At 38.7% G+C, this 25,135-nt stretch overlaps 1 protein-coding gene across 1 annotated transcript; it reads right to left on the bottom strand.

Annotated features, from left to right (window-relative positions):
• Positions 1–5,930: 5,930 nt before the first annotated feature.
• On the bottom strand, positions 5,931–15,998 carry LOC107574393 (deleted in malignant brain tumors 1 protein-like). Its single transcript, XM_016260831.1, is given in 15 exon segments — positions 5,931–5,980; positions 7,615–7,827; positions 7,926–8,240; positions 8,635–8,706; positions 8,841–9,137; positions 9,574–9,891; positions 9,968–10,291; positions 10,409–10,723; positions 11,370–11,684; positions 12,220–12,534; positions 12,661–12,963; positions 13,779–14,129; positions 14,246–14,548; positions 15,296–15,610; positions 15,761–15,998. Coding segments are annotated over 15 exon segments (4,044 nt in total).
• Between the last annotated feature and the right edge of the window lie 9,137 nt (positions 15,999–25,135).

Below are 25,135 nucleotides of genomic sequence, written 5' to 3'. Positions count from 1 at the left end.
GATCTCTAACCTTCCAGAGCAGTGAGAACCTCCAACCAACCTGACATCTAAGACAACCAAAATGAACAAAAATCATGGCTTACAGAAAAATAAAATTATAGCCTTTGAAAAACAAAAAAAACACAACATAGATTAACACAAATATGGAATTTTATATATCTTTCTCAAGTCAATATTTGAATAATTAAAATCAACTTCTTTAAAGGCCAATGTACTGTAGAAGCACAAAAATTTTACATAGATGTGAATTATAATATGGAAAATATATTACCTGAGCAGATGACTCCATTATCTTTAGAATGATCACATCTACTTTTACCCCATCCTAATGACCCACAGTTCTTCAGTGTGGACTCTGATCCAGTACACATGACATAACTCATCCAGATTGGTCCTGAACCTGATCCAAAATGAGCAGCACCCAGAGCATCTACAGCTTCTCCACAGTCCAGCTCTCTACACACCACTGCAGCATCAACCAAATCCCAAAAATCACCACATACTGTTCCCCACTGACCTCTATGAAGAACCTCCACTCTACCAGCACAGCGACTGTGACCACCAACCAGCCTCACATTTACATGAACTAAATGTTGAGCAGTAACAAATGAGAGAAAGATGAAGGGATGAGAGAGTGTTTAAAGAGAAACTAAAGTTTTTCTATTTAAAGGCACATTCAGGTTTAAAATCAAGTGTCAAAATCATCTTCTCTATACCTTTCTTTTAAAATAAAAAAATAATTTATTATTTAAATAATTTATATTTTTTACTCTTGTATATCTCTAGCTATTAAACATGGTATTGTGTAAGAGGTTAATATTTTTTGTCTTGTTTTGTCGTAAATTTTCTTGTGATCTCGACATGCAATAATATATTGTTTATGCTGCTGCATCATGAGTGAGGAATACAGTTTTACTTTGGTAAATGTTCATGGGACTCATTCAAACTAAAACATTTCTGTCAGAGATAAACAACTTTCACCACTTTTAAGAAATAAAAATAACATAATATTCTGACCATTTGAGAAATTTTCTGAAATTATCATCCTTATGTACTTACCAGCTGTGATGAGTATTACAACTGAAGACAGTAAAATGAACGTCAGGCATCTCCTCATCATCCTCAGCATGATTAACTCAACATTCAGTTCAAGCTTCTCCGCACTGATGATACAGAAGTACAGGCACCCTCTCAGCCTCCTTAATGAGAGAGAAAGAGGTCCAACACCCTCCAATCACACTCGCTATTACCTTATTAGACACAACAGAGGAAATCATCAAACAACTTCAGTGACAAATCAGAGGACGCTTTTCTGATTTTTTCCATATACTGTATATGTACATCAGTGCTGATGAACTCCTCCTCCCCACACATCAAGATGCCTCACTGAGGGGAAGCGCCTGCACACTCACACACACACTCACACTCACACACACACACACACACACACACACACACACACAGAGTGTATACATATATAGAGACTTACAGGAGACAGGAAATTCTCCAGTTTATTTACAGCTTCAAAGCCCAACACCTGCAGAGACGAGATAAAAGCACTGATAACTAACTGTCCTAAAAATGTCCTAAAAAACAGTGTATACAAATGTTAGCATGACATTAGACTCAACTCTCTAAAATTTATAAAATTGTAAAATGACATTAAGAAAATTAAGAAATGAGCATAAAATTGAATGAAACCTTCCGTCTAAACATAATTTCTCTGACTAATATGAAATCTACCTAATTCCACAAAAGTGGCTTTAGATGGCCCACAAAAAACATAATTCTCATTCTGTAAAGACAAGCATGTTGTTCATCTTGTGACCAGTAGAGAGAGTCTGTGTGCTCCATTTCTGCTAAAGCAATCTGTACAACACATTCATCCTTCTATAATGTGGACCAGAGATTTGGCCATCTAGTCAAAGTTCTGTAGGTGAGACTATGCCTCTTAAAGCTACTTTGCAGAAAGTGCAAATACAATGTTTGCCACACTTAAATAAGTGAAAATGAAAATGCCCCTCCTACTTGACAGACAGTGGAGAACTCTCAGGGCACTGGCCTTCTCTGGTAAATAAATAAATAAATAAATACATACATATTTTTCCCCTTTCAGTGACATTTACAAGCAAAGTCTGAACTCCATTCGGTAGAGCTATATGCTGTGCTGATGCCATCTACAGAAAAGCAGTAATGACTTCATCATCGGGTGTGCTCTCTTTTACCATGTTATTTCTAGATTAGCACAAACAAAGAGAATGTCTTCAATTATCAATTTAAGAAAGAAAGTGTTTGAAATAAGGTGGTTTCAGCAGCTATCCAAGAAGCTCTACACTATGGGTTTAATTTAGGTAGGTTTAAAACTACTCTTGTTTGATTTTCAAGCCTTGAATAAAAACTACCACAACATTACAGTACTGTTAAGTTGTAAAGTATTTTTATGGTATAATTGGCCTATGTTTGTTGTCAAAGTGAGCATAATTATCAAATCCCCTATGACTGTCTCCAAGGTGAAGAGAACACGTCACAAAACCTGAATTATATGTGGCGCACCGACACCAGATCCTCAACTCTTCAGCTCTTGACAGGTCAGACCTGTGTTATTATACTGTACTTTCACCAAAACAAAACATACAAACATTGTGAAAATACCCACTCGTTTACCTGTAGCCTCAAAATGTCAAATAATGTACAACATAAATTGATTGGAGGTTTAAAAAACCTGCCAAATGCAACCAGACCACATTACAAGACTTAATTTAATTGAAAATATATGGCAAATTGGAAATAATGGTCAATTTACAACTAACACCAAAGGTTTCACTTAAATAATTAGTGACTGTCTATATTATTTCGACTGCCTACAGCAGCAGCAAACTGATTGGATCAGCATGAGCACAAGGAGACTCTTGATAGGAGGACATGATTTATGAAGAAGAAACTTTTAGCTCATGACTAATTTTATCTGTAACCTATAAAAAGTAACATGCAAGTAATACCATAGATTTAATACCATATCAGATTTGCTTTAATCATATGGGCAAGTAGCCAACAAACCTTTACGTTACTATTACTGCAATCTATTACTTCATCTGTATCCATGAGATTGCAGTAAAAGGCCGTAAATTCCACAGAAAGAAAATTATTACCTATTGTTCACTTTGACACCAGCAAGGGACTGAAATCACACAACTGAAACGTGCTGGATCAGTCTAAACTGACTTAGAAACTTCCGAGGTGGGGTTTTATTTTTCTGCCTGTCTGTCTGTCTAGACAAAAAGAAATCAAAGCATAATGAATGAGTATAACACTTACAAATAAAACCAGCGTGAATAGTCAATAGCCTATAATTTTCCTTTTATATGCTAATTTATGTTAATAGTATCCTCGTCAATTAAACCTATTATAATCTTAATAGAATCAAGTGATAATATTACCTTGATAAAATAGTTTAATAATTTGATGATGATTCAGAGTCGCAGAACACAGGATTTTTTTTTTACATTTATTGCCCCACAAAATGGACATCAGGTCTTGAATGATATCAGCAGGAACCTCATGACTTTGTTGTGTTGTGCCAGGTTGTGAAATTTGTGCAAGAATTTCAAAGCTACAGAGCTACAAATTCTGATGTTACTGTTTTATGCATATTAATGTTTATTATTAATATTATTGAGTGATGAGTGAATACACAGCAACTCACACACCCACCATACACACTTGGTACTACAACGCAAACAAATATATATTTTCAAATCAACCAGCAAGTACACAAACACATCCACAAAGACAAAACACATATCCATCCACTCATCCGCTGCAAGCAACAAAAATACTTAAACAGGTTTTTTCAGACTTTATCTTATCGTCTTATCCTTTTTTACTTCTTATTGCATTGCTCATTGTTACATTATGTTATTTTCGAAATCTTTACCACTGGTTCACATACTGTTTGTTTAAACACTAGTATGGTTAAAATATGAGCACTTTTACATTGCTTCAGTCTTGGTATCCAGTGTAGTGGATATGAAAATTTAAAAAAATTTAATAAAAAAAATGGGTTGGCACAGAGTTGGCCATACGTGGCCTAGTGCGTCTCATTCCCTCGAGAAAAATGTTGGGCAATGAGAGTTGTCTTCTAAGGCAAAGAGGTCGACCTCTGCCTTCCCAAAGACATCCCAGATCATTTGAACCATTTGGGGGTGGAGCCTCCATTCCTCTGGAGACATGCTGCCTCAGAACAACATATCCACTCCCTGGTTCAATTTGTCCAGCATGTGCACTGCCTTCAAGGAGCTCAGGTTGCTCTGTGTTTATGAGGAGGCGCCTCGCCATCTTGTATAGAGCCTGTGACCTGAGACTGTCTTGGCAGTTTTTGAAGGTCACCACTGTCATGTTGTCTGATCAGACAAGGACGTGGTGCCACTTTAGTGAAGTTAGGAAGGTTCTGAACATGCAATATCGTGCATGTTCATTACCGTGATATATCGTATTACCAAATACTGGCACATGTCTAATAACATGTTATTAAAATCAGAAGTTGTAACTATTATTTAATGGACCCCAGGTAACATGAACTAAAAGCAGGATTTTTTAAACAAAGAATAATAACTTCTGTAACAAATGTAGCTATTGCTCATTGTTAATGAAAATGCATTAATTAAGGTTAACTAATGAGACCTTATTGTAAGGTGTTACATATTGTTCTTTACAATTCTTTTGCACTTTAATCTGTTTGAAATATTTGTTTACTTTATATGTGTATTGCTTTATTGTATTTAAATCATGTCCAGTTCTTTGATCTATTAAAAAGTTATCAAACCTGTTATATTATGAGAACACTTTTTTGTAATTTGTGACAAAATACTTTTTGATGTATATGTGCCCTACAGGTTGGGCGAATTAAAAAAACTTCTGTTACTTAGACTTGCTCTAATCAAGATGCATTCGAACCTTTGCTTTAAAGTTTCTATTACTGCATTTCATATGTCTCCACGAGATGGCAATAAAATCCACAGAAAGAAAGTTATTACCTGTTGTTCACTTTGACACCAGCAGGAGACTGAAATCACACAACTGAAAGTAGAGGTCTGCATTCACGCGAGGCTAGAAACAGGCCTGATTGTCAGTCTATAGTACTTTAGACTGCATACTAAAGTTTGAACTTTTTTTCTGTTTAACAATTTTGAGTTAACAGAAAAAAAAACTTAAAAACCTTATTAAAATATTAAAGTCAACAATATATATATATATTTTTTAAAAAAATCTAAATTACAACCACAGCAAAGACAGGCAATGGAATGATTGAGATAATGAAACAGATATTATTAAAAGATTTCAGCTATATTCAGAACAATTCAGGAATCAGGAGTGGTGTAATCAGTAAAAATGCTATTTCATTAAGTATTAATTACACACATATTTGTCATCTTTAGCATCTTTTTGGGTGAGACATGTAATTCTTGCATCCTACCATGCAATTGTATTCTTATGACAGTTGCTTTACACTACAACATAGCCACTGAATAACATTTATGCAAACATCTTATTTTAGGTTGATCATGAATGCTTTCTAACATATATTCAACAAATATTCAGAAACATATTTGTGCAAGTCATTGTAACTATCATTTTTTTTGTCAAAGGAAGACTCTCCTACATTGCAGTTATTTGAAAGGAACAAACAACTTTAAGAAAAGAGGAAATCAAACCATAAATTATTAAGTGTAGAAATACTTAACCCTGGTCCATAGCCTTAATATTTTAACAAAAAATTATAATGTTAACAGTAGTTCTGTTACTCTAGATTTGTGTTCATGGCCATATTTAAGTAGCATATTAAAGAATATTAACAGAATCAAATGCAACTCTTTAAAAACAAAAAAAATCATAAAATGAAATAAACAGAGGCAGTGGGTGTGGCCACTGAGTCATACGGCCACTCCCTCATCGTTTGACTCCTCCCCCACATCATCATAGTCTGCATTCAAAAAAAAGCAAAAAAAATTGTTTAATGTTATGATTGCATCAGTATTCCAAACTTAACTTAATTTAATTTAAATCAGCAAATTACTAATATAATTATTTATAAAATAATGTCTTAAAATAGGCGCTAATGAAGAATGAGGTGTGTCCAAACTTTTGAAAGGCAATTTTATTCTTAATATATAATACTTAATATATTTAATAAATGTAGGAATCATAAGACAAAAGGGTTACCTAACAGGTTTCTCACATCTTCAGTGATACTCCACACATCATCATACTCCTCCTGATCTCCCACTTTACACATGTACAAAAAAATATCATTTTATTTTTTAATACACCTTGATATTGTGTCATGTCATAGACCCCTGTCCCCTCATGACAGATTGTTAGATTACACCTGATAAAGCCATAATGATTAATTAATGGTGTAAACATATTCAATATATCATAGAAACAGATGTAGATTATTAAAAATAAGTTCTGTGTGACTCACCTTTTGCACGAGAGCACTGTCCATTAATGATGAGATCATCATAATTCTCTGGTGTGTCCACTACTCATACACACACACATACAACATTATAAGCTCCTAAATATAACATTAAGCTGATAAAAATAATCATTTAAATAATAACTGGCCTTCACCTTAAAGAAGTAGGGTGTAAAAATTCATGAGCAAAATTATATAAAAATAAAACTACCTTTTTCAGTACCATAGTTCTGTCCACTAGTAATGACATCATAATATCCCTCTGGTGTGTCGTCTACAAATTTAACATGAAACTAATGCCATCACACTTAGAACAAGCTTGAATGTACTGTATATATTAATATGCACATTATAGAATTACAGAAAAAGAAATACAAGTAATGTACAGAAGAGCATCAGCACCTGTCTCACAATCTGGTATCGGCCCACCGGTGAAGATATCCTCATAGATTCCTGGTGTGATCTCATTCACCCTCTCTTCAAAATCAAAATATTATATATAAAGTCATTAATTTCCTGAAATTTCAGAGTTTACATTTATTTACTGAGTTTGTAAATCACCTCTCTAACCTTGTAAGGGTAATTAGTAATGTGCTAGCAATTGAGGAGAAGTATACACTGTGTAGAGACCCTTTGAATCAATACACAGTTATGGTCACATTCTCTCATGATGCCTCACCTCTATGAGTAAATAGATTGAGTCTGTGATAAATTTCCTCATAAACTGGCTCAGTTTGAGACTGAGTCCTGTGTAGTCCTGTGTACCAGTCAGAAAGAGCTGTGTGTAGACAGACAAAACTGCTGTCAGTTCACAACACATGACTGATCACACACTGAATAAGACACAATACACTCTTAAAAATAAAGGTGCTTCAAAAGGTTCTTCAAGCGATGCCACAGAAGAACCATTTTTGGTTCCACAAAGAACCATTCAGTCAAAGGTTCTTTAAAGAACCATCTCTTTCTTTTGTAATCTGAAGAACTTTCTTTCGCCACAAAGAACCTTTTGTGAAACAGAATGGTTCTTCAGATGTTAAAGGTTCTTTATGGAACCATTTAGACAAAAAGGTTCTTCTATGGCATTGTGAAGCACCTTTATTTTTAAGAGTGTATGCCAGTCTCTGGATCTCTCCTACCTCTCCTCATCACTCTGTTCTGCTGAATCAGTATAAGCAGTGGCACTAAGAGCAGTAAGAGCACAACTCCCAGTACAATCACAAGCACTGGAGGGACGGAGAGAGACGCTGCTGGAGGAGTTTGTGGAGGAGCGACTGATGTTGAGCGCACTGGAGGAGAAACTGATGATGTTGTGGTAGTGGACACTGACAAATCTGGCAATGTAAAAAATTCTGAAATTATAATCAGTTGATGCAAATATCTTGAATATACAAATATTTTACACTCTAAAATTATCAAATTCATATTATTCCTCAGTGTTTGTTGTGACCTGCACAGGTGAGTCCAGCGTGCTCTTTGCGGGAGCAGTCAGTGTGGTTATTCAGGGAGAGAAGACAGTCCCACAGGTGAATCTCATTCCCTCTGCACTCGACTCTGTTCAGCCACACAACACCTTCACCAGCAGCAAAGACTGAATTCCCATCAGCCCTCAGTGCTGCTCCACAACCCAGCTGCCTGCAGACCACCTGAGCATCGCTGATGTCCCACTGATCATCACAGACTGAGCCCCACACAGCGTTATGATACACCTCCAGCCTCCCAGAGCACCGGCCCTCCCCTCCACTCAGTCTGAGAGGAAGATGCTCTAAAACACACATATCAACCAGCACTGATCAGCTTCAGCACAATATTCACAACAAAACACGCACAGAGAGTGAAGTTAGAGGTATTTAAAACTGTGATTAATTTAAATGTGGAAAATAAATAATCCAGTATTTAACTGCACATATACAAAATATTTTGTAATCAATGTTAGCAACCTGAACATGCAAAACAAATGACTGGCAGGAAGCACCTCTAATTTTTCTGATTGGTGAAAAAAACACAGCCTGCACCCAGTTTATTCTTTGTGGTTTACAGAGTCACAGAAAAAAGTCTGATTACTCATTATTACCAATATTTTCAAAGATTTGTCAGCTAGTTTTATATGTGGAAAAGGTCATAAATATTTAAACCTATTTGTTGTCAAATAAACTTACTTGAACACTGCCTCTGGTGAGATGATGTTGAACAAGTCAGACGGCTCTGCAGAGACTCGTGAATTTCCTCCTCTGAGATTATAACATGATCACAGTTTAATGAATAAAATAATTTAAAATAATTTATTCAATCTATTTACTAAATTTCATGTAAAAATCAACCTTTACATTTATAGAAATATCAGTAAAATAGTTTAAAATCTTACCAGAGCAGGTGATTTTGGCCACTTCATTATCACAGTCATTCTGTCCCCAGGGTGAAGATGGACACTGCCATAAAGTGGAATCATGTTGTCGACAATTAAGTTTATCAAGCCAATTATGAGGCTTCAGTCCCTCTGAATAACTGGTTTCACTGCTCGATCTTCCACAGTTCAGCTCTTGACAGATCAGACTCGCTGTGTCTCTGTCCATCTGGTTGTAACATAAATTACCCCAGGATCCATTGTAGAAAACCTCCACATTCCCTTCACAGCCATCAGTTAACCTGATCTTTTTAAACTCTAGATGGAAAAGGGAATTTTATTAATTAAAAATTTTTACAATTCTTTTAGCGCTTTTAAGAAATAAATATTGGGAATTGTATTTCACAGTTTGCAGTAATAAGATGCATGTCTTTGATTAACTAAAAATAACTGACTCAGAGTCATTCATTCAGGAATCAGACTAAAATTGTTACATTGTGTGTTTTGCAATGAATAGTCAACAGCAGTGTTGCGCCCCTGAGTAAAGAGATCTTTAATTCCATCTACACTAGAAAAATGCATGTGCATGGACTGTTAACAGGATCACTCCTGAAATTCTTTTAAAAACGCATAAAAGAGTTTTTAACCCTGTTCTTAATGTGTATAATGCAAATACTGTACACTGGATATTGTTAATTAGTCACATACATAGGTTATAGAAATGTTATTGTTTATATTGTTCTTCACTGTTTACCCGAGCACACGACTCCTACATCCTCCTTGTGTTTACAGTCATGTTTTCCCCAGCCTGGAGAAGAGCAGCTCCACAGGGACGTCTCATTCCCCTCACACTCCACCTCATCCAGCCATATGGGTCCAGAACCAGGACCAAACCAGGCTGGTACCTGCTGGTTACTGAGGGCCACTCCACACTGCAGCTGTCTGCACACCACATGAGCATCTTTAATATCCCAAGAATCGTCCCACACTGTCCCCCATGAGCCGCTGTGAAAAACCTCCAGTCTCCCTGCACAGTCTCCCCCAGAACCCACCAGTCTGATGGACCCACGACCTGATATTCAGAGAAAGAAAAACACATTATTGATCACGAACAACTGAAGAATCTGCCCAGATGTTGTTCTTCTCACCAAGGCAGGTGATTGACAGCTGTTGTGTGGAGCTGCAGTTGAGAGTTTGTGGAGAGCTGCAGTTCCCCAGATGAGCTTCACTCCCAGAGCACTGGAAGCCCGTCACACACTCATGACTGTGTTCGGGACTGGATGAAGAGGAGCCGTAGAAGTTCAGCACAGAGCCACAGCCCAGCTGTCGGCAGACCACAGAGGATTCAGTGAGACTCCAGGAGTCGAGCAGAACTCTCCTCCAGACCTGCTGGATGAAAACTTCCACCTCCCCCTCACACTGTCTCTCTCCAGATAACCGCACCAGACCATAATGACGAGCCAGAGAAGAATCTGGAGGGAAGATTTAATGTTGAACAAAGTATTGTCATTACAGGTTACAGAAATGGTACTGCTAATTTTTTTTTTTCAGTATAAGCATTCATGACTCTCTTGATTAAATAAGTTTACCAGAGCAAATGACTCCAACAGCTCGTCTATGAGAACATTCCGCTCGACTCCATGAAGAGATGGAACATTCTGAGAGTTTTGTTTCATTCCCGTCACAATCAAACACATCAGCCCAGATTTCAGCACTTCCCTCTCCAAACCAGTCTGATCCCACAACAGACACAGCAATCCCACAATTCAGCTGTCTACAGAGGACACTGGCAGCTCTCATATCCCAGCATGCATCACACACTGTGCCCCATTTACTGCTATATTGAAGCTCCACTCTTCCAGAACAGGAGTCTGAACTGTTTACCAGCCTGAGATCTGTGTAACCTGGACAAAACATGAGAATTATTTTAAACAGTATAAAACAAGAGACAAGTGAATAGATCAGTAAAACTCTGCTAGCATAACACAAACAGTGCTGTTACTTTTAAAATGTTTAATTAAATCCCCAAAATAGCAACTAATCATGTTAAATTTATGAAAAAGTAAGTTACTTTACTTTTGCAATATAGACTTGCTAAAGTTCTGTTGTGTTTGTCTCAAATTGGAATCAGTTTCTCCTAGTTTATAAATACTGGTTGTTGATAATGGCATGGTATTGTTTGAAATCTTGTATAATTAGTTAGCAAATTAATGCTCAATTCGGTCAGGTTATGTTTGACAACAGTGCAAGTGACACATATTTAGTAACTAAAAACACAATACAGAATAAACCATGCACGTTCTGTCTAGTGTGTTTTTGCACATTTTAGTGTATTGTTGTCTGCATGACAACATGAAGAAGAGAGAATTTCAGTAACGTAAAAAAGTATATTTGTAATCAATTAATTGAAAAGTAACTTAACTTAGATATAATGGTGTGCATAAAAAAGTAATGCATACTTTTTACTTCTGAAAATTCAGATTACGTAAATTGCATTACCTCCCATATGCACACACACACACACACAAATACATGGAAAATATACTCAACCAGAACATATAACTCCAAGATCATTGTCATGGGAACAGTTGTTTTTGCTTAAAGATGTATGTGGACAAAAATATATATGAGATTAGTTTCCTCTGCACTGAATCTCTTGTGTCCACATCTGAGCGTCTCCTTTGCCAAAAGCAGCTGCTCCCAGCACCTGTACAGGAGCCCCACAGTTCAGCTCTCTACACACAACCTCTGCATTCTGCTGGTCAAAGGCAGCATCACACACTGTGTGCCATGTGTTCCCATGAACCACCTCTATTCTCCCAGAGCAAAGGTGAGATCCGTTAATAAGTCTGGAATGTTTATGATCTGTTCATATTAAATAAAAGCACACAAAATAGATTTATGCAGAGTGGCAATTTTAAGAGTATATTTAATACTCACAAAATTTGAATAAACATATTTTTAGTTTTATGAAATTGTGCCAATCTGTAGAGCAATGACAAAATCAACATTGCATCAGGATATATTTTTGCCCAAAAACATTACATGATATTAAATTACCAAAATAAAAAGAGCAAAATTCACTAATCAATTGCACCCTCCCAAAGCACCATTTACTTGCACACACAAACATGCACACAAAATCTTGCTGAACACAATTTGCGCAGCACTGTTGGGTCAGTTCTGAGTGCTGTATTGTGGAGGATGCAGTGGACCATCACTGGAACCTGACTGACTCTGCTGGTACTGCACAGCACTGTCCAATCACAGAGATCACCAAAAAAAGACCCTTTTAAATAAATGTTAATTTAACCACTTAATTCACATAATAAGCCCTATTTAGATAGAAAGTATGTGTGTTTGTGTACTCCCAAATGTTTTGAAGATTAATCTCATTCACCTGAACAAATGACTCCAACATCTTGACGATGATCACAGACAGGTTTACCCCATCCTGCTGATCCACAGTTCTTCAGTGTGGACTCTGATCCAGTACACATGACAGTACTCAGCCAGATTGGTCCTGATCCTTGTCCAAAATGAGCATCACCCAGAACATCTACAGGTTCTCCACAGTCCAGCTCTCTACACACCACTGCAGCATCAGCCATATCCCAGAAATGCTCACACACTGTTCCCCACTGACCTCTATGAAGAACCTCCACTCTACCAGCACAGCGACTGTGACCACCAACCAGCCTCACATTTACAAGGTCTGTATATTGAACAAAGAGAATGAAACAAAGAAATACTGAAGGACAGAAAGAAAGAAAAGTTCTTCAGAAAAATGACAAAAAAAACCTTACAAAATACAAAAATGATTTTAATAAATAATTCTAACCTGCACACACCAGTCCAACATCACTGTCATGAGAACAGTTGCTTTCATGTGATGGTGATGTTGGACAGAGGTGAATCTGAGATTCGTCTCCTCTGCACTGAATCTCTTGTGTCCACATCTGAGTGTCTCCTTTATCAAAAGCAGCAGCTCCCAGCACCTGTACAGGTGCCCCACAGTCCAGCTCTCTACACACAACCTCTGCATTCTGCTGGTCAAAGGCAGCGTCACACACTGACATCCACGTCTGATTATGAAGGATCTCTAACCTCCCAGAGCAGCGATAACCTCCAACCAGCCTGACTCCTGACAAATTAAAGAAAAATAAACATTGTTAACACTTCATAATAAGGTTCGATTTGTTAACATCAGGTAATGAATTAGGTATCATGACCTAATAAAGAACAAAAATGTTAAGTTATAAAGTTAATGTTAATAAATATACTATTGTTTATTTTAGTTCAGGCTTGTTCATTATAATACATAATGTTAATTTATACAAACTGCTATGTTAAAATTGTATGTGTAGAAAACATTGACCTAGATTTATAAATGTTGTAGACATATGAGTCGTTCTAACAAATTTAACTTCATTGTAATGTGTTATCAAATATCAAATATATGTAAGATGCTTATATTAGACCTGGACATTATTTTTTTTGTCATGAAAAAATACTAGTAAATTTTTTAACAACATAATTCTTGACATTATTGGTCAACCAATAACAGTTATTGGTAACACTTTATTTTAGGGTCTCTTAACTAGTTGTTATTAGCATGCATATTACTAGAATACTAGCCATTTATTAGTACTAATTAAGCACATATTAATGCCTTATTCTACATCCCTAATCCTACACAACACCTAAACTTAACAACTACCTTACTAACTATTAATAAGCAGCAAATTAGGAATTTATTGAGAGAAAAGTCGTAGTTAATAGTGAATAAGTGTTCCCTATTCTAAAGTGTTACTGAATTATTAATGAATTTAAAAGTAAAAAAAAAAAAAAATACATTTGAAATGTTTGAACTAAACAGTTAAAATAAATCCGCATTTTAATGAGAGGTTGATTTGAGGCAGGTTGTTCATTACTGAGGACAGGTTTGAAGCAGTTTACCTGAGCAGATGACTCCAGCATCTCCAATAGGATCACAGCCTTGCCCACCTTGTCCTAATGAACCACAGTTCTTCAGTGTGGACTCTGATCCAGTACACATGGCAAAATTTGTCCAGATTGGTCCTGATCCTTGTCCAAAATGAGCACCACCCAGAGCATCTACAGGTTCTCCACAGTCCAGCTCTCTACACACCACTGCAGCATCAGCCAAATCCCAGAAATCACCACACACTGTTCCCCACTGACCTCTATGAAGAACCTCCACTCTACCAGCACAGCGACTGTGACCACCAACGAGCCTCACATTTACAAGGTCTGTATATTGAACAAAGAGAATGAAACAAAGAACTACTGAAGGACAGAAAGAAAGAAAAGTTGAGATGGCAAAATGACTCAAAATGACAACAACAAAAAAACTTACAAAATACAAAAATTATTTTACTCAATTAAAGGAAATTAATTCCAACCTGCGTACACCAGTCCAACATCATTATCATGTGAACAGTTGTATTTGTGTGGCAGTGATGTTGGACAGAGGTGAATCTGAGATTCATCTCCTCTGCACTGAATCTCTTGTGTCCACATCTGAGTGTCTCCTTTATCAAAAGCAGCAGCTCCCAGCACCTGTACAGGTGCCCCACAGTCCAGCTCTCTACACACAACCTCTGCATTCTGCTGGTCAAAGGCAGCGTCACACACTGACATCCACGTCTGATTATGAAGGATCTCTAACCTCCCAGAGCAGCGAAAACCTCCAACCAGCCTGACTCCTGAACAATGAAAGAAAAAGAATCATTGTTAACACTTTATAATAAGGTTCAATTTGTTAACATCAGGTAATGGATTAGGTATCATGACCTAATAAAGAACAGAAATGTTAAGTTATAAAGTTAATGTTAATAAATATACTATTGTTTATTTTAGTTCAGGCTTGTTCATTATAATACATAATGTTAATTTATACAAACTGCTATGTTAATATTGTATGTGTAAAAAACATTGACCTAGATTTATAAATGTTGTAGACATGAGTCTTTCTAACAAATTTAACTTCATTGTAATGTGTTATCAAATATCAAATATATGTAAGATGCTTATATTAGACCTGGACATTATTTTTTTTTATAGGTAACACTTTATTTGAGGGTCTCTTAACTAGCTGTTATTAGCATGCATATTACTAGAATATTAGCCATTTATTAGTACTAATTAAGCACATATTAATGCCTTATTCTACACGACCTTATTCTACATCCCTAATCCAACCCAACACCTAAACTTAACAACTACCTTACTTACTATTAATAAGCAGCAAATTAGGAATTTATTGAGCGAAAAGTTAATAGTGAATAAGTGTTCCCTATTCTAAAGTGTTACCGGATTATTAGTTAATTTAAAAAGAAAAAAAATTAAATTGGAAATTTTTGAACTAAACAGTTAAAATAAATCCACATTTTAATGAGAGGTTGATTTGAGGCAGGTTGTTCATTACTGAGGACAGGTTTGAAGCAGTTTACCTGAGCAGATGACTCCAGCATCTCCAATAGGATCACAGCCTTGCCCACCTTGTCCTAATGAACCACAGTTCTTCAGTGTGGACTCTGATCCAGTACACATGGCAAAATTTGTCCAGATTGGTCCTGATCCTTGTCCAAAATGAGCACCACCCAGAGCATCTACAGGTTCTCCACAGTCCAGTTCTCTACACACCACTGCAGCATCAGCCAAATCCCAACCAGCACCACACACTGTTCCCCACTGACCTCTGTGAAGAACCTCCACTCTACCAGCACAGTGACTGCTACCATTTAGCAGTCTCACTTTCACATGTTCTAAATATTGAACAGAGAGAATGACAGCTGAAGATACAGTAGAGGACAGAGACAAATAAATATTGAAATTGTGAAGAAACACAGACATAAAAAATACTGCATTTATAAAAATGCTTTTTCTTTTACTTAAAGTAAAACATTTATACCAACCTGTACACATTAGTCCAACACCATAGTCATGAGAACAGTCGTTTTCACGTGATGGTGATGTTGGACAGAGGTGAATCTGAGACTCATTTCCTCTGCACTGAATCTCTTGTGTCCACATCTGAGCGTCTCCTTTATCAAAAGCAGCTGCTCCCAGCACCTGTACAGGAGCCCCACAGTCCAGCTCTCTACACACAACCTCTGCATCCTGCTGGTCAAAGGCAGCGTCACACACTGACATCCACGTCTGATTATGAAGGATCTCTAACCTCCCAGAGCAGCGAGAACCTCCAAGCAGCCTGACTTCTGAAACAACACGGATCATTTAAATAGTTGTTAACACCAGCAGCAATAATAACAGTAGATTTATAGAAAAAATATTCCTTAAATTTAGATTTCTTAGAGATATATTTTATAAATAAATAATTTTTTAGCAAAACATTTACAGTACAGTATTTACATTTACAGAAATTTCTGATAATTTCATAGCAAAGAAAAACACTCATCACACATACACGAGTGGAATTCTTATCACTCAGACAAAAAACATTTAGGGAGAAAAACACTACAAAAAGCACTAGCTAATGCTTTTTAACTAAGACACAGAAAAAACGTTAAGGAGTTGAAACTTTTTGTAGAGTTAATTAACAATTTTCAGTACACAAGGAAGAGATGTACAGATGTTACATCTGATACAGAGGTTTTTTTTTTTTTTTGGTATACATGTACAACCTAAAAAAAATATTAGAGTTTATTAGACTTTAAAATCAGAGAAAAATATTAGAGAGTGATGTAGTAATTTGGAACAGCTCACCTGAGCAGATGACTCCAGAAACTTTAGAATGAAGACAACGAGATTTACCCCATCCTGATGAGCCACAGTTTTTCAGCGTAGACTCTGATCCAGTACACATGACAGTACTCATCCAGATCGGTCCTGTTCCTGATCCAAAATGAGCACCACCCAGAGCATCTACAGGTTCTCCACAGTCCAGCTCTCTACACACCACTGCAGCATCAACCAAATCCCAACCAGCACCACACACTGTTCCCCACTGACCTCTATGAAGAACCTCCACTCTACCAGCACAGCGACTGTGACCACCAACCAACCTCACATTTACACGGTCTGTTAATTTAATAGATGAATAACAGATTAATTGAAAAATGGTATGAACAAGATTGGCGGGGGGGGGGAAAGAGGGAGAAAAAAAGGGAAAAAATACAGCTCTAATAAATATATTAATAAATGGTCAAAATGTACTGTAGATAATGTGTGACAGTCAGCAGCAGCATAATATAATTGCTTAGTGTTTCATTTGAGATTATTTTACTCCTTGATTCAAAGTATAAACCTACCAGAGGTGATGAGTTTTATCAGAAGCATCAGCATTAGACAGGTCTTCATCTTCTCCATCTGCTCAACTATTTCATCAGCTCAAAATGCAACACAAGTTTCTCCGCAGCTCCCTCAAACACTCTGAAGAAACTGGCTCCTGTCAGCCCCCTAAAGAGAGAGTGTGTGCCAAAACTTTCCAATCAAGATCATCATTACCTTATTAGAAACAACAGAGGAACTCATCAAACAACTTCACTGACAAATCAGAGGAGACATTTCTGATTTTCACCATATATATCAATAGAACGTCAGCGCTGAAAAGGACGACTCCTCCTCCATATAAAGACTTTTCAGTGAGGATGCGCACACACATCTGCCAGAGGCAAAAATAGTCACACATCATACAGGAGACACTAAAGATTTCAGAGAGAGGAAGCACTCCAGGATATTTACAGCATCAACACCTGCTGAGATACAGAGACTGATAAAGGCTCACTTCAAACTTCATATCATCCTATTTTCCTCTTACAAATAAATACAGTAAAATTCCTTAAATTGTGACACCGAGCAAATAAAAACTTCTTATTCAATTTTCTCAACTGCATTTATTTGATCAAAAATACAGAAAAAAAAACAGTAATCTTGCAAAATGTTATTACTGTCACACTCCTGAGGAGCGGGGATCGAGGAGGCGAGGAGACGTGGGAATAAACTTAAACAAACTGTCAATAAAGAATAACAATTTGGTCCCTCAGTAAATTCTCTTTGCCACCTTGAAGTTTTCTCAGTCTCCTTAAAGTGTAAATACGGCCGGGAAGTAAGAAAACACACATTCAAATGTATCCTCAATACTTCAATTTATTCATAGAAATACAGATATTATATAGGCATATGTCGAGGGGAGTTTCATCCTCTTAACCAATGAGGATATGAATAACATACACGTAGGATCTTTGGCCAAGAACATGTGTTTATATAAAATAGCCACATGTACAGAAAAACATGGACATATTAGGAATAGACTTTTGCGAAGAATGCTGAACTGTCTTCATGGTTTCATCACGAACTCCTTTACCCTTGTAGTCATAACATTCATGTCTTTATTGGGGCCTTTAAATCAAGAGAAGCTAATGTATACATTTAAGCATGCATACTTCACATATAAGTAAGACATATTTAAAACATAATATCAAGAGAGAGATGGATATAGAAGGAGGGATTCAGAAAGAATGCGTTGTATATATAAGAATGAGAGAGAGGGAGAAAGAGGAGGGGTAAGACATGTCTGGACTCAACAGAGAGACAGAGAGTGTTTTCTAACACAAACAGACTTTAATTAACCAAGAAACAGGGAACACAGGGAACGCATGAGACTCAAAATGACGTTAGACACTGAACACTAGACACAGGAAACACTGGGCTTAAGTAAGCTGAACATAACAAGGATGATTAGGGGAACACAGGTGAATCAAATGGAACTCAATCAACACGAGGAGAAACTGGGTCACGGGGAGCACATGGGTAGCAAAACACAACAACACAGGAACACAAAGACAGCCAATAGGCGTGACATTACCTCCTCCTCCCAGAAGGCGCGTCCAAGCGCCTCATAACTTCCAACGGGAAGGGGGGGGTGGGCGCTCTGTAGGCCTCCAGGGCGGACATGATCCTTAAGAAATCATTCTAATATGCTGATTTATTATTAGAATTATCAATGTTGGCAACAGTTGTGCTGCCAAATATTTTTTGGGAAACTGTGATACTTTTTTCAGGATTCTTTGATGAATAAAAATAGCTTTCTTTTAACAGCATTTATTTAAAATCTTTTCTGACAATATAAATCTTTGCTATCACTTCTGATCAATTTAGCTGAATAAAAGTTTTAATTTCTTTCAAAAAAAGAAAGAATAAAAATGTACTGACCCCAAAATTTTGAACTGTAGTGTATATTGTTAGAAAAGATTTCTATTTTAAATAAATGCTCTTCTCTTTAACTTTTTATTCATCAAAGAATCCTGAAAAAAAGTATCACAGGTTCCAAAAAAATATTAAGCAGCACAACGGTTTCCAGCACTGATAATAAATCAGCATATTAGAATGATTTCTGAAGGAAAATATCACAGGTTCAAAAAAAATATTAAGCAGCACAACGGTTTCCAGCACTGATAATAAATCAGCATATTAGAATGATTTCTGAAGGATCATGTGACTCTGAAGACTGGAGTAATGATGCTGAAAATTTACCTTTGCATCACAGGAATAAATTAGATTTTAATGTATATTAAAAAAGAAAAAAATTTATTTTACATCCTGTATTTTTGATCAAATAAATGCAGCCTTGATGAGCATAAAAAACTCCTGTAAAAAACATAAAAAATCGTTCTGATCCCAAACGTTTGACCGGTAGTGTATTTATTATATATATATAAATACACATACATGCATGTGTATATTTAAGATTTTTTTTTTTATTTAAAAAATAAAATATATTTATACATAATATAAATGATATGAATATAAATATATACATGCAAATATTTAGAAAATATATACTGTATGTGCGTGTATTTATATATACATAATAAATATTCACAGTACACTTTTAAACTGACTTTTAAAACACTTTATTAAAACATCTAAAAACAAACACTACATTATACCCCACACATATCCCATTGCAATGTGTTCAGGAGGTATATAAGAAAATAATAATAAAAATAATAATTTCAAATAATAATGATAAATAATAATAATTAGAGAGAAATTTATAAATAACTACATAATTCCCAAACTCACAAATTTCAGAAATTTACAATCTTGTTTCCCATTCTGGCATTATTATTTATTATTATTATATATGAATTATGATGATGATCATCATTATTATTATGTGATTATATGATTATTATTGTCCATTCAATTTTAATGTTTATTGTTAGAAAACACAAATCCATGTCTTACTGTAAAAATAACAGCGCATGGGCTTCTGCGTTGAAAGTAGCAATGCGTTACTCAATCAAACGATGGCACAAAAATAAATAAAATTCTAAAGACAAGCGGCAACTCCGGCAATTTCGTACTGCAATGCGTTAGTCTTCCAATAGATGAGAGCAAAACACTTATTCCAGAAACGAGCTGAAAAGTGTCTTGTGCTTGTGTTAGGACAGGAGAGAGCCTCTCAATATTAACACTTACAAATTGCACTCAATTATCTTTTTCTGATCAAACATACATTTTTATTGTGGAAAAATGTTTTGGTAAAAAAGCCTGAAATTAAACAAAGAAACATAATAGTGCTTCATAATAGATTGAGATCTGAGAGATGCAAGATACTGAGAATTTATTATTATTAACCATTGTAGGAGACAAACAGCTGATTTATAAACAATAAATTAAGAGGAGGCATTTTATATATCAGCATAGTGACAATCAACCTGTCATTAAAGTCATTAAAGAAAAATAAGAGAGACCTAAGTTAGTATGAGTTACAGATGACATGTTTAGCCTTTTAAGACATGAAAAATATAAGTGCATGAAAAATAATAATCATCACTGAAATCCATCCAGGTCAGTGAATACAATACAGCAGGTTGCAAACACCATCTCTCGGGTGTGTTTGTGCACTTTACTATTTTCTTAACCTCCTAGGGGTTTTTACTGTCCAAAGCAGAACTTCACAGAGGCTCCATCTTCATTGCCTAGTGTTAACCAATTCCACCAACATCTGTTCATAAGCACTGAATCAGCAGAAAATTCCAGCTCAAAATCAAATCAGACGTCCACAGATGAAATAATCAGCACATGTTCCAGCAGCAGATCACGTCCCGGAGGCTCGTAGTGTCATGAGCTGGGTTTGCTTCTCTGTTTCTCTCTCACACACACGGGATTTCACACACACATACACATGCATACTCTATCATGCACACACACACACACACACACTCACGCACACCCATGCTCATTCTAGCTCTCATCTCCACCTGTTTGTCATCACAATCAGCTGCTTTGCGGCTTTGCGGGGACACCTGTTTCCACTCTGATCTATTAGTCACTCTATTTCTAGTGGTTGGGCTCACTGTTCTCTGTCGGATTATTGTGTGTCATGCATACGGTATTGTTTGGCCCTTCATGTCGATACTATCAGAGTTCTTACCATGTCTTGTCTTGCTTAGTGTGCTGTGCTCGTCTTAGTGTTCTCTGTGTCCGGTGGCTGCTTCCAGTGAGCCCAGCCCCCACGAGCTCTCTCCAAGACGGGAGTCCTCGGAACCAGACCATCCTCGGTCGATTTGTGTTTCATCCAGTTCTGTGTCATCATACGACAGACTGCCTTGTTTTGTGTCTTCAATAAAGAGACTGATTCTAACGGACTGCCTTTGCACGTGGATCCTTTACAGCACCCCTGACAGAATAATCCGACCAAGGATGGATCCAGCAAAGGAGGAACCAATCCGATCAGCGGTGGAGATTCAGGGAGTCATGCTCGGCAGACATGAGGAGGAGTTGTCCGCCACCCGTCACGCAGTTTAGAGTTTGACCGCACAGGTGACGGATTTATCTTCTCGTCTTCTACAGCTTTACCGAGAACCCACAACGTATTACAGCCGACATCCACCTTCCGAGCCGCGTGTTAACAACCCCCACTGCTATGCCGGTGAGCCCACTGAATGCAGAGCTTTTCTGACTCAATGTGAGGTTGTCTTTTCTCTCCAGCCTCAGACTTATGCGGGAGATTCTGCCCGGATTGCCTTTGTACTTTCGCTGCTCACGGGGCGAGCTCGCGAATGGGGAACCTCTGCTTGGGAGGCACAGACTCCTTGCTGTGGTCGTTTCGAGCTCTTCAAGGAGGAGATGATCAAGATATTCGACCGATCCGTTTTCGGCCGCGAGGCTTCGCGCCTTCTCGCTGTGCTTCATCAGGGCAGAAGGTCTGTTGCTGATTTCGCCATTGAGTTCCGGACGCTGGCGACCACGTGAGAGTGGAATTAACCTGCTTTGGTTGCTCGCTTTCTGGAGGGACTGAATGTGGATCTTAAGGAGGAGATTTATGCGCATGGACCGCCGACACAGCTGGATCAGCTTATTGAACTGGGCATTCGTTTGGACAAGTGCTTCGAGCAGCGGAGGCAGGTTCGAGCTTCTAGTTCAAGACCACCAGAGACTCTTACACCAGCTGTGGAATATTCTCCTCTCAGATCTGATCCTGAACCTATGCAGCTTGGGGGGGTTCGCATTTCTGCGGAGGAACGACAACGGCGGATTCTGAACCGCCTCTGCCTTTACTGCGGCGCGGCCGGACATTTCGCCACTTCGTGCGTGTTAAAAGCCAGAGCTCGCCAGTAGAAGGAGGAGTACTGGAGAGCGCAACTGTCATCCCCTCTTCACCCAGGTCTCATATTACTGTCTCTGCTGTTCTCCGATGGGCTGGTTTTACCTTTATGGGCCCAGCACTCATTGATTCGGGGGCAGAGGACAATTTTATTGATGAGAGATGGGCTAGCGAACGGGGGATCACTCTGCTGGACTTGAAGGACACTACCACCGTTGTTGCCCTAGACGGGAGGGTACTTTCTTCAGTTCACCGTATCACCAGCCCGGTGAGCCTTACCGTCTCAGGAAATCACAGAGAGACTATTTCTTTTTTTGTTTTCCAGTCCCCTTTGACCCCCATTGTTCTTTGGCATCCATGGCTTACTCGGCACAACCCTCAGATTGACTGGGTTAAGGGTTCTATTCACTCATGGAATTTATCGTGTCATGTCAACTGTTTGGTGTCTACTGTTTCCTCTGTGTCTGTGTTTCAGGAGGAGCCTGGTGAATTGTCGGGAGTTCCGGGGGAGTACCACGATCTGCGGGCGGTCTTCAGCCGTTCCCGGGCTACCTCCTCGCCGCCTCATCGCCCCTACGACTGCAGCATAGAGCTCCTTCCGGGCACCATGCCACCCCGCGGTTGTTTATACTCGCTCTCGGTGCCCGAGCGGGAGGCTCTGGAGAAATACCTCACAGAGTCTCTCGCTGCGGGAATTATTGTTCCGTCCTCCTCGCCTGCCGGTGCAGGGTTCTTCTTTGTGAAGAAGAAGGATGGGTCCTTGCGTCCCTGTATCGATTATCGGGGCTGAACGGCATAACAGTCAAGAATCTTTCGCCTTCTCTTCAGGTACACGAACAGCATGTCCGCCGAGTTTTGTAGAGTTTGCTTGAGAACCGCCTGTTTATTAAGGCAGAGAAGTGCATGTTTCATGCCCAATCCGTCACGTTTCTCGGCTCAGTGGTTTCGGCGGAGGGGATCAGCATGGACCCTGACAAGGTTCGTGCTGTCATTGATTGGCCCGTTCCAGATTCTTGAGTTGCGCTTCAGCGGTTTCTGGGGTTTGGTCATTTTTACCGCCGGTTTATCCGTAACTTTAGTCAAGTCGCCGCTCCTCTGACTTTCCTCACCACGTTCAAGACTTGATTTGCTTGGTCCGAGGCTGCGCAGAGTGCGTTCAATCGGCTCAAGGAGTTATTCACCTCCACCCCCATCCTTATTACCCCTGATCCCGAGAGACAATTTATTGTTGAGGTTGATGCCTCCGACGTCGGGGTAGGAGCTATATTGTCGCAACGCTCTTCCCTTGACGAGAAGGTTCATCCGTGCACTTTCTATTTGCATCGCCTTTCGCCCGCTGAGCGCAACTACGACGCCGGTAACCGAGAACTTTTGGCGATCCATCTGGTGCTAGGTGAATGGCGACACTGGCTTGAGGGAGCCAGTGTGCCATTTATGGTCTGGACGGATCACCGGAATCTGGAGTACATCCACGCCGCTAAGAGACTTAATACCCGGCAGGCACGGTGGGCGCTTTTCTTTGGCCACTTTGAGTTTTCGATCTCATTTAGACCCGGTTCTAAGAATCTCAAGCCGGATGCTTTCTCACGTCAGTTCGGCTCATCAGGGGGTCCCTCGACCAACGAGAGCATTTTACCTCAGCATTGTGTGGTCGGGGTGGCCGTCTGGGGAGTGGAACAGGCGGTGAGGAGAGCCTTTTTTCATGTCCTCGCACTCATGAGGGAACATTATTCGTTCCTGAGGCCGTTCATTCGGCAGTTCTTCGCTGGTGTCACTCGTCCAAATTGGTGGCACATCCGGGAGTTAGGGGTACGTTGGCCGCGATTCGTCAACGGTTTTGGTGGCCCACTAGAGAATACAATGTTCGGCGCGTTGTTGCTTCTTGTCATGTCTGTGCCCAGACTACGTCTAGTAACACTCCACCGGCAGGTCTTCTTAGGCCCCTCCCCATTCCATCACATCCGTGGTCTCACATTGCGTTGGATTTTGTGACCGGTCTTCCGTTATCGGCTGATAATACGGTCATCCTTACCGTTGTGGACTGTTTTTCGAAGGCCGCTCATTTTATCCCTCTCCCAGGATTACCGTCCGCCCGTGAGACCGCTCAAGTTATGGTAGATCACGTTTTCAAGATCCATGGTCTTCCTTCGGACATTGTGTCTGACAGAGGGCCTCAGTTCGTCTCTCAGTTCTGGAGGGGATTCTGTTGTCAGATAGGGGCATCCCCCAGTCTGTCATCAGGATTCCATCCACAAACCAATGGACAAGCCGAGAGGACCAATCAGATTCTTGGTCGCATGTTGCGTAGCTTGACCTCACGGACCCCCACGTCGTAGTGCGACCAACTGTCCTGGGCAGAGTATGCTCATAATTCTCTGCCCTCGTCCGCCACTGGAGCCCTGTCAGTGGATCTTAAAAGTCTGGTAGATGACAAAGGCATACGGTCTTTAAGATAAGATGGAGCTTGATTGTTAAGAGCTTTAAAAACAAACAGCAGAATCTTAAACTGAACTCTAGAATGGACCAGAAGCCAGTGAAGTGAAGCTAAAATTGAAGTGACATGGTCATATTTCTTTGCCCCAGTCAGCAGCCTTGCAGCTGCATTTTGTACCAACTGGAGGCGTGAAAGCGATGACTGAGGAAGACCTGAGTACAGTGAATTACAGTAATCTAAACGTGAGGTAATAAAAGCATGAATAACCTTCTCCAAATC

The sequence above is a fragment of the Sinocyclocheilus grahami genome, unplaced genomic scaffold, assembly GCF_001515645.1.
Source record: "Sinocyclocheilus grahami isolate Dianchi unplaced genomic scaffold, SAMN03320097.WGS_v1.1 scaffold2209.1, whole genome shotgun sequence".
Taxonomy (NCBI): domain Eukaryota; kingdom Metazoa; phylum Chordata; class Actinopteri; order Cypriniformes; family Cyprinidae; genus Sinocyclocheilus; species Sinocyclocheilus grahami.
Note: the sequence above shows the minus strand (reverse complement) of the source record. Positions and strands in the feature narration are given on the sequence as shown.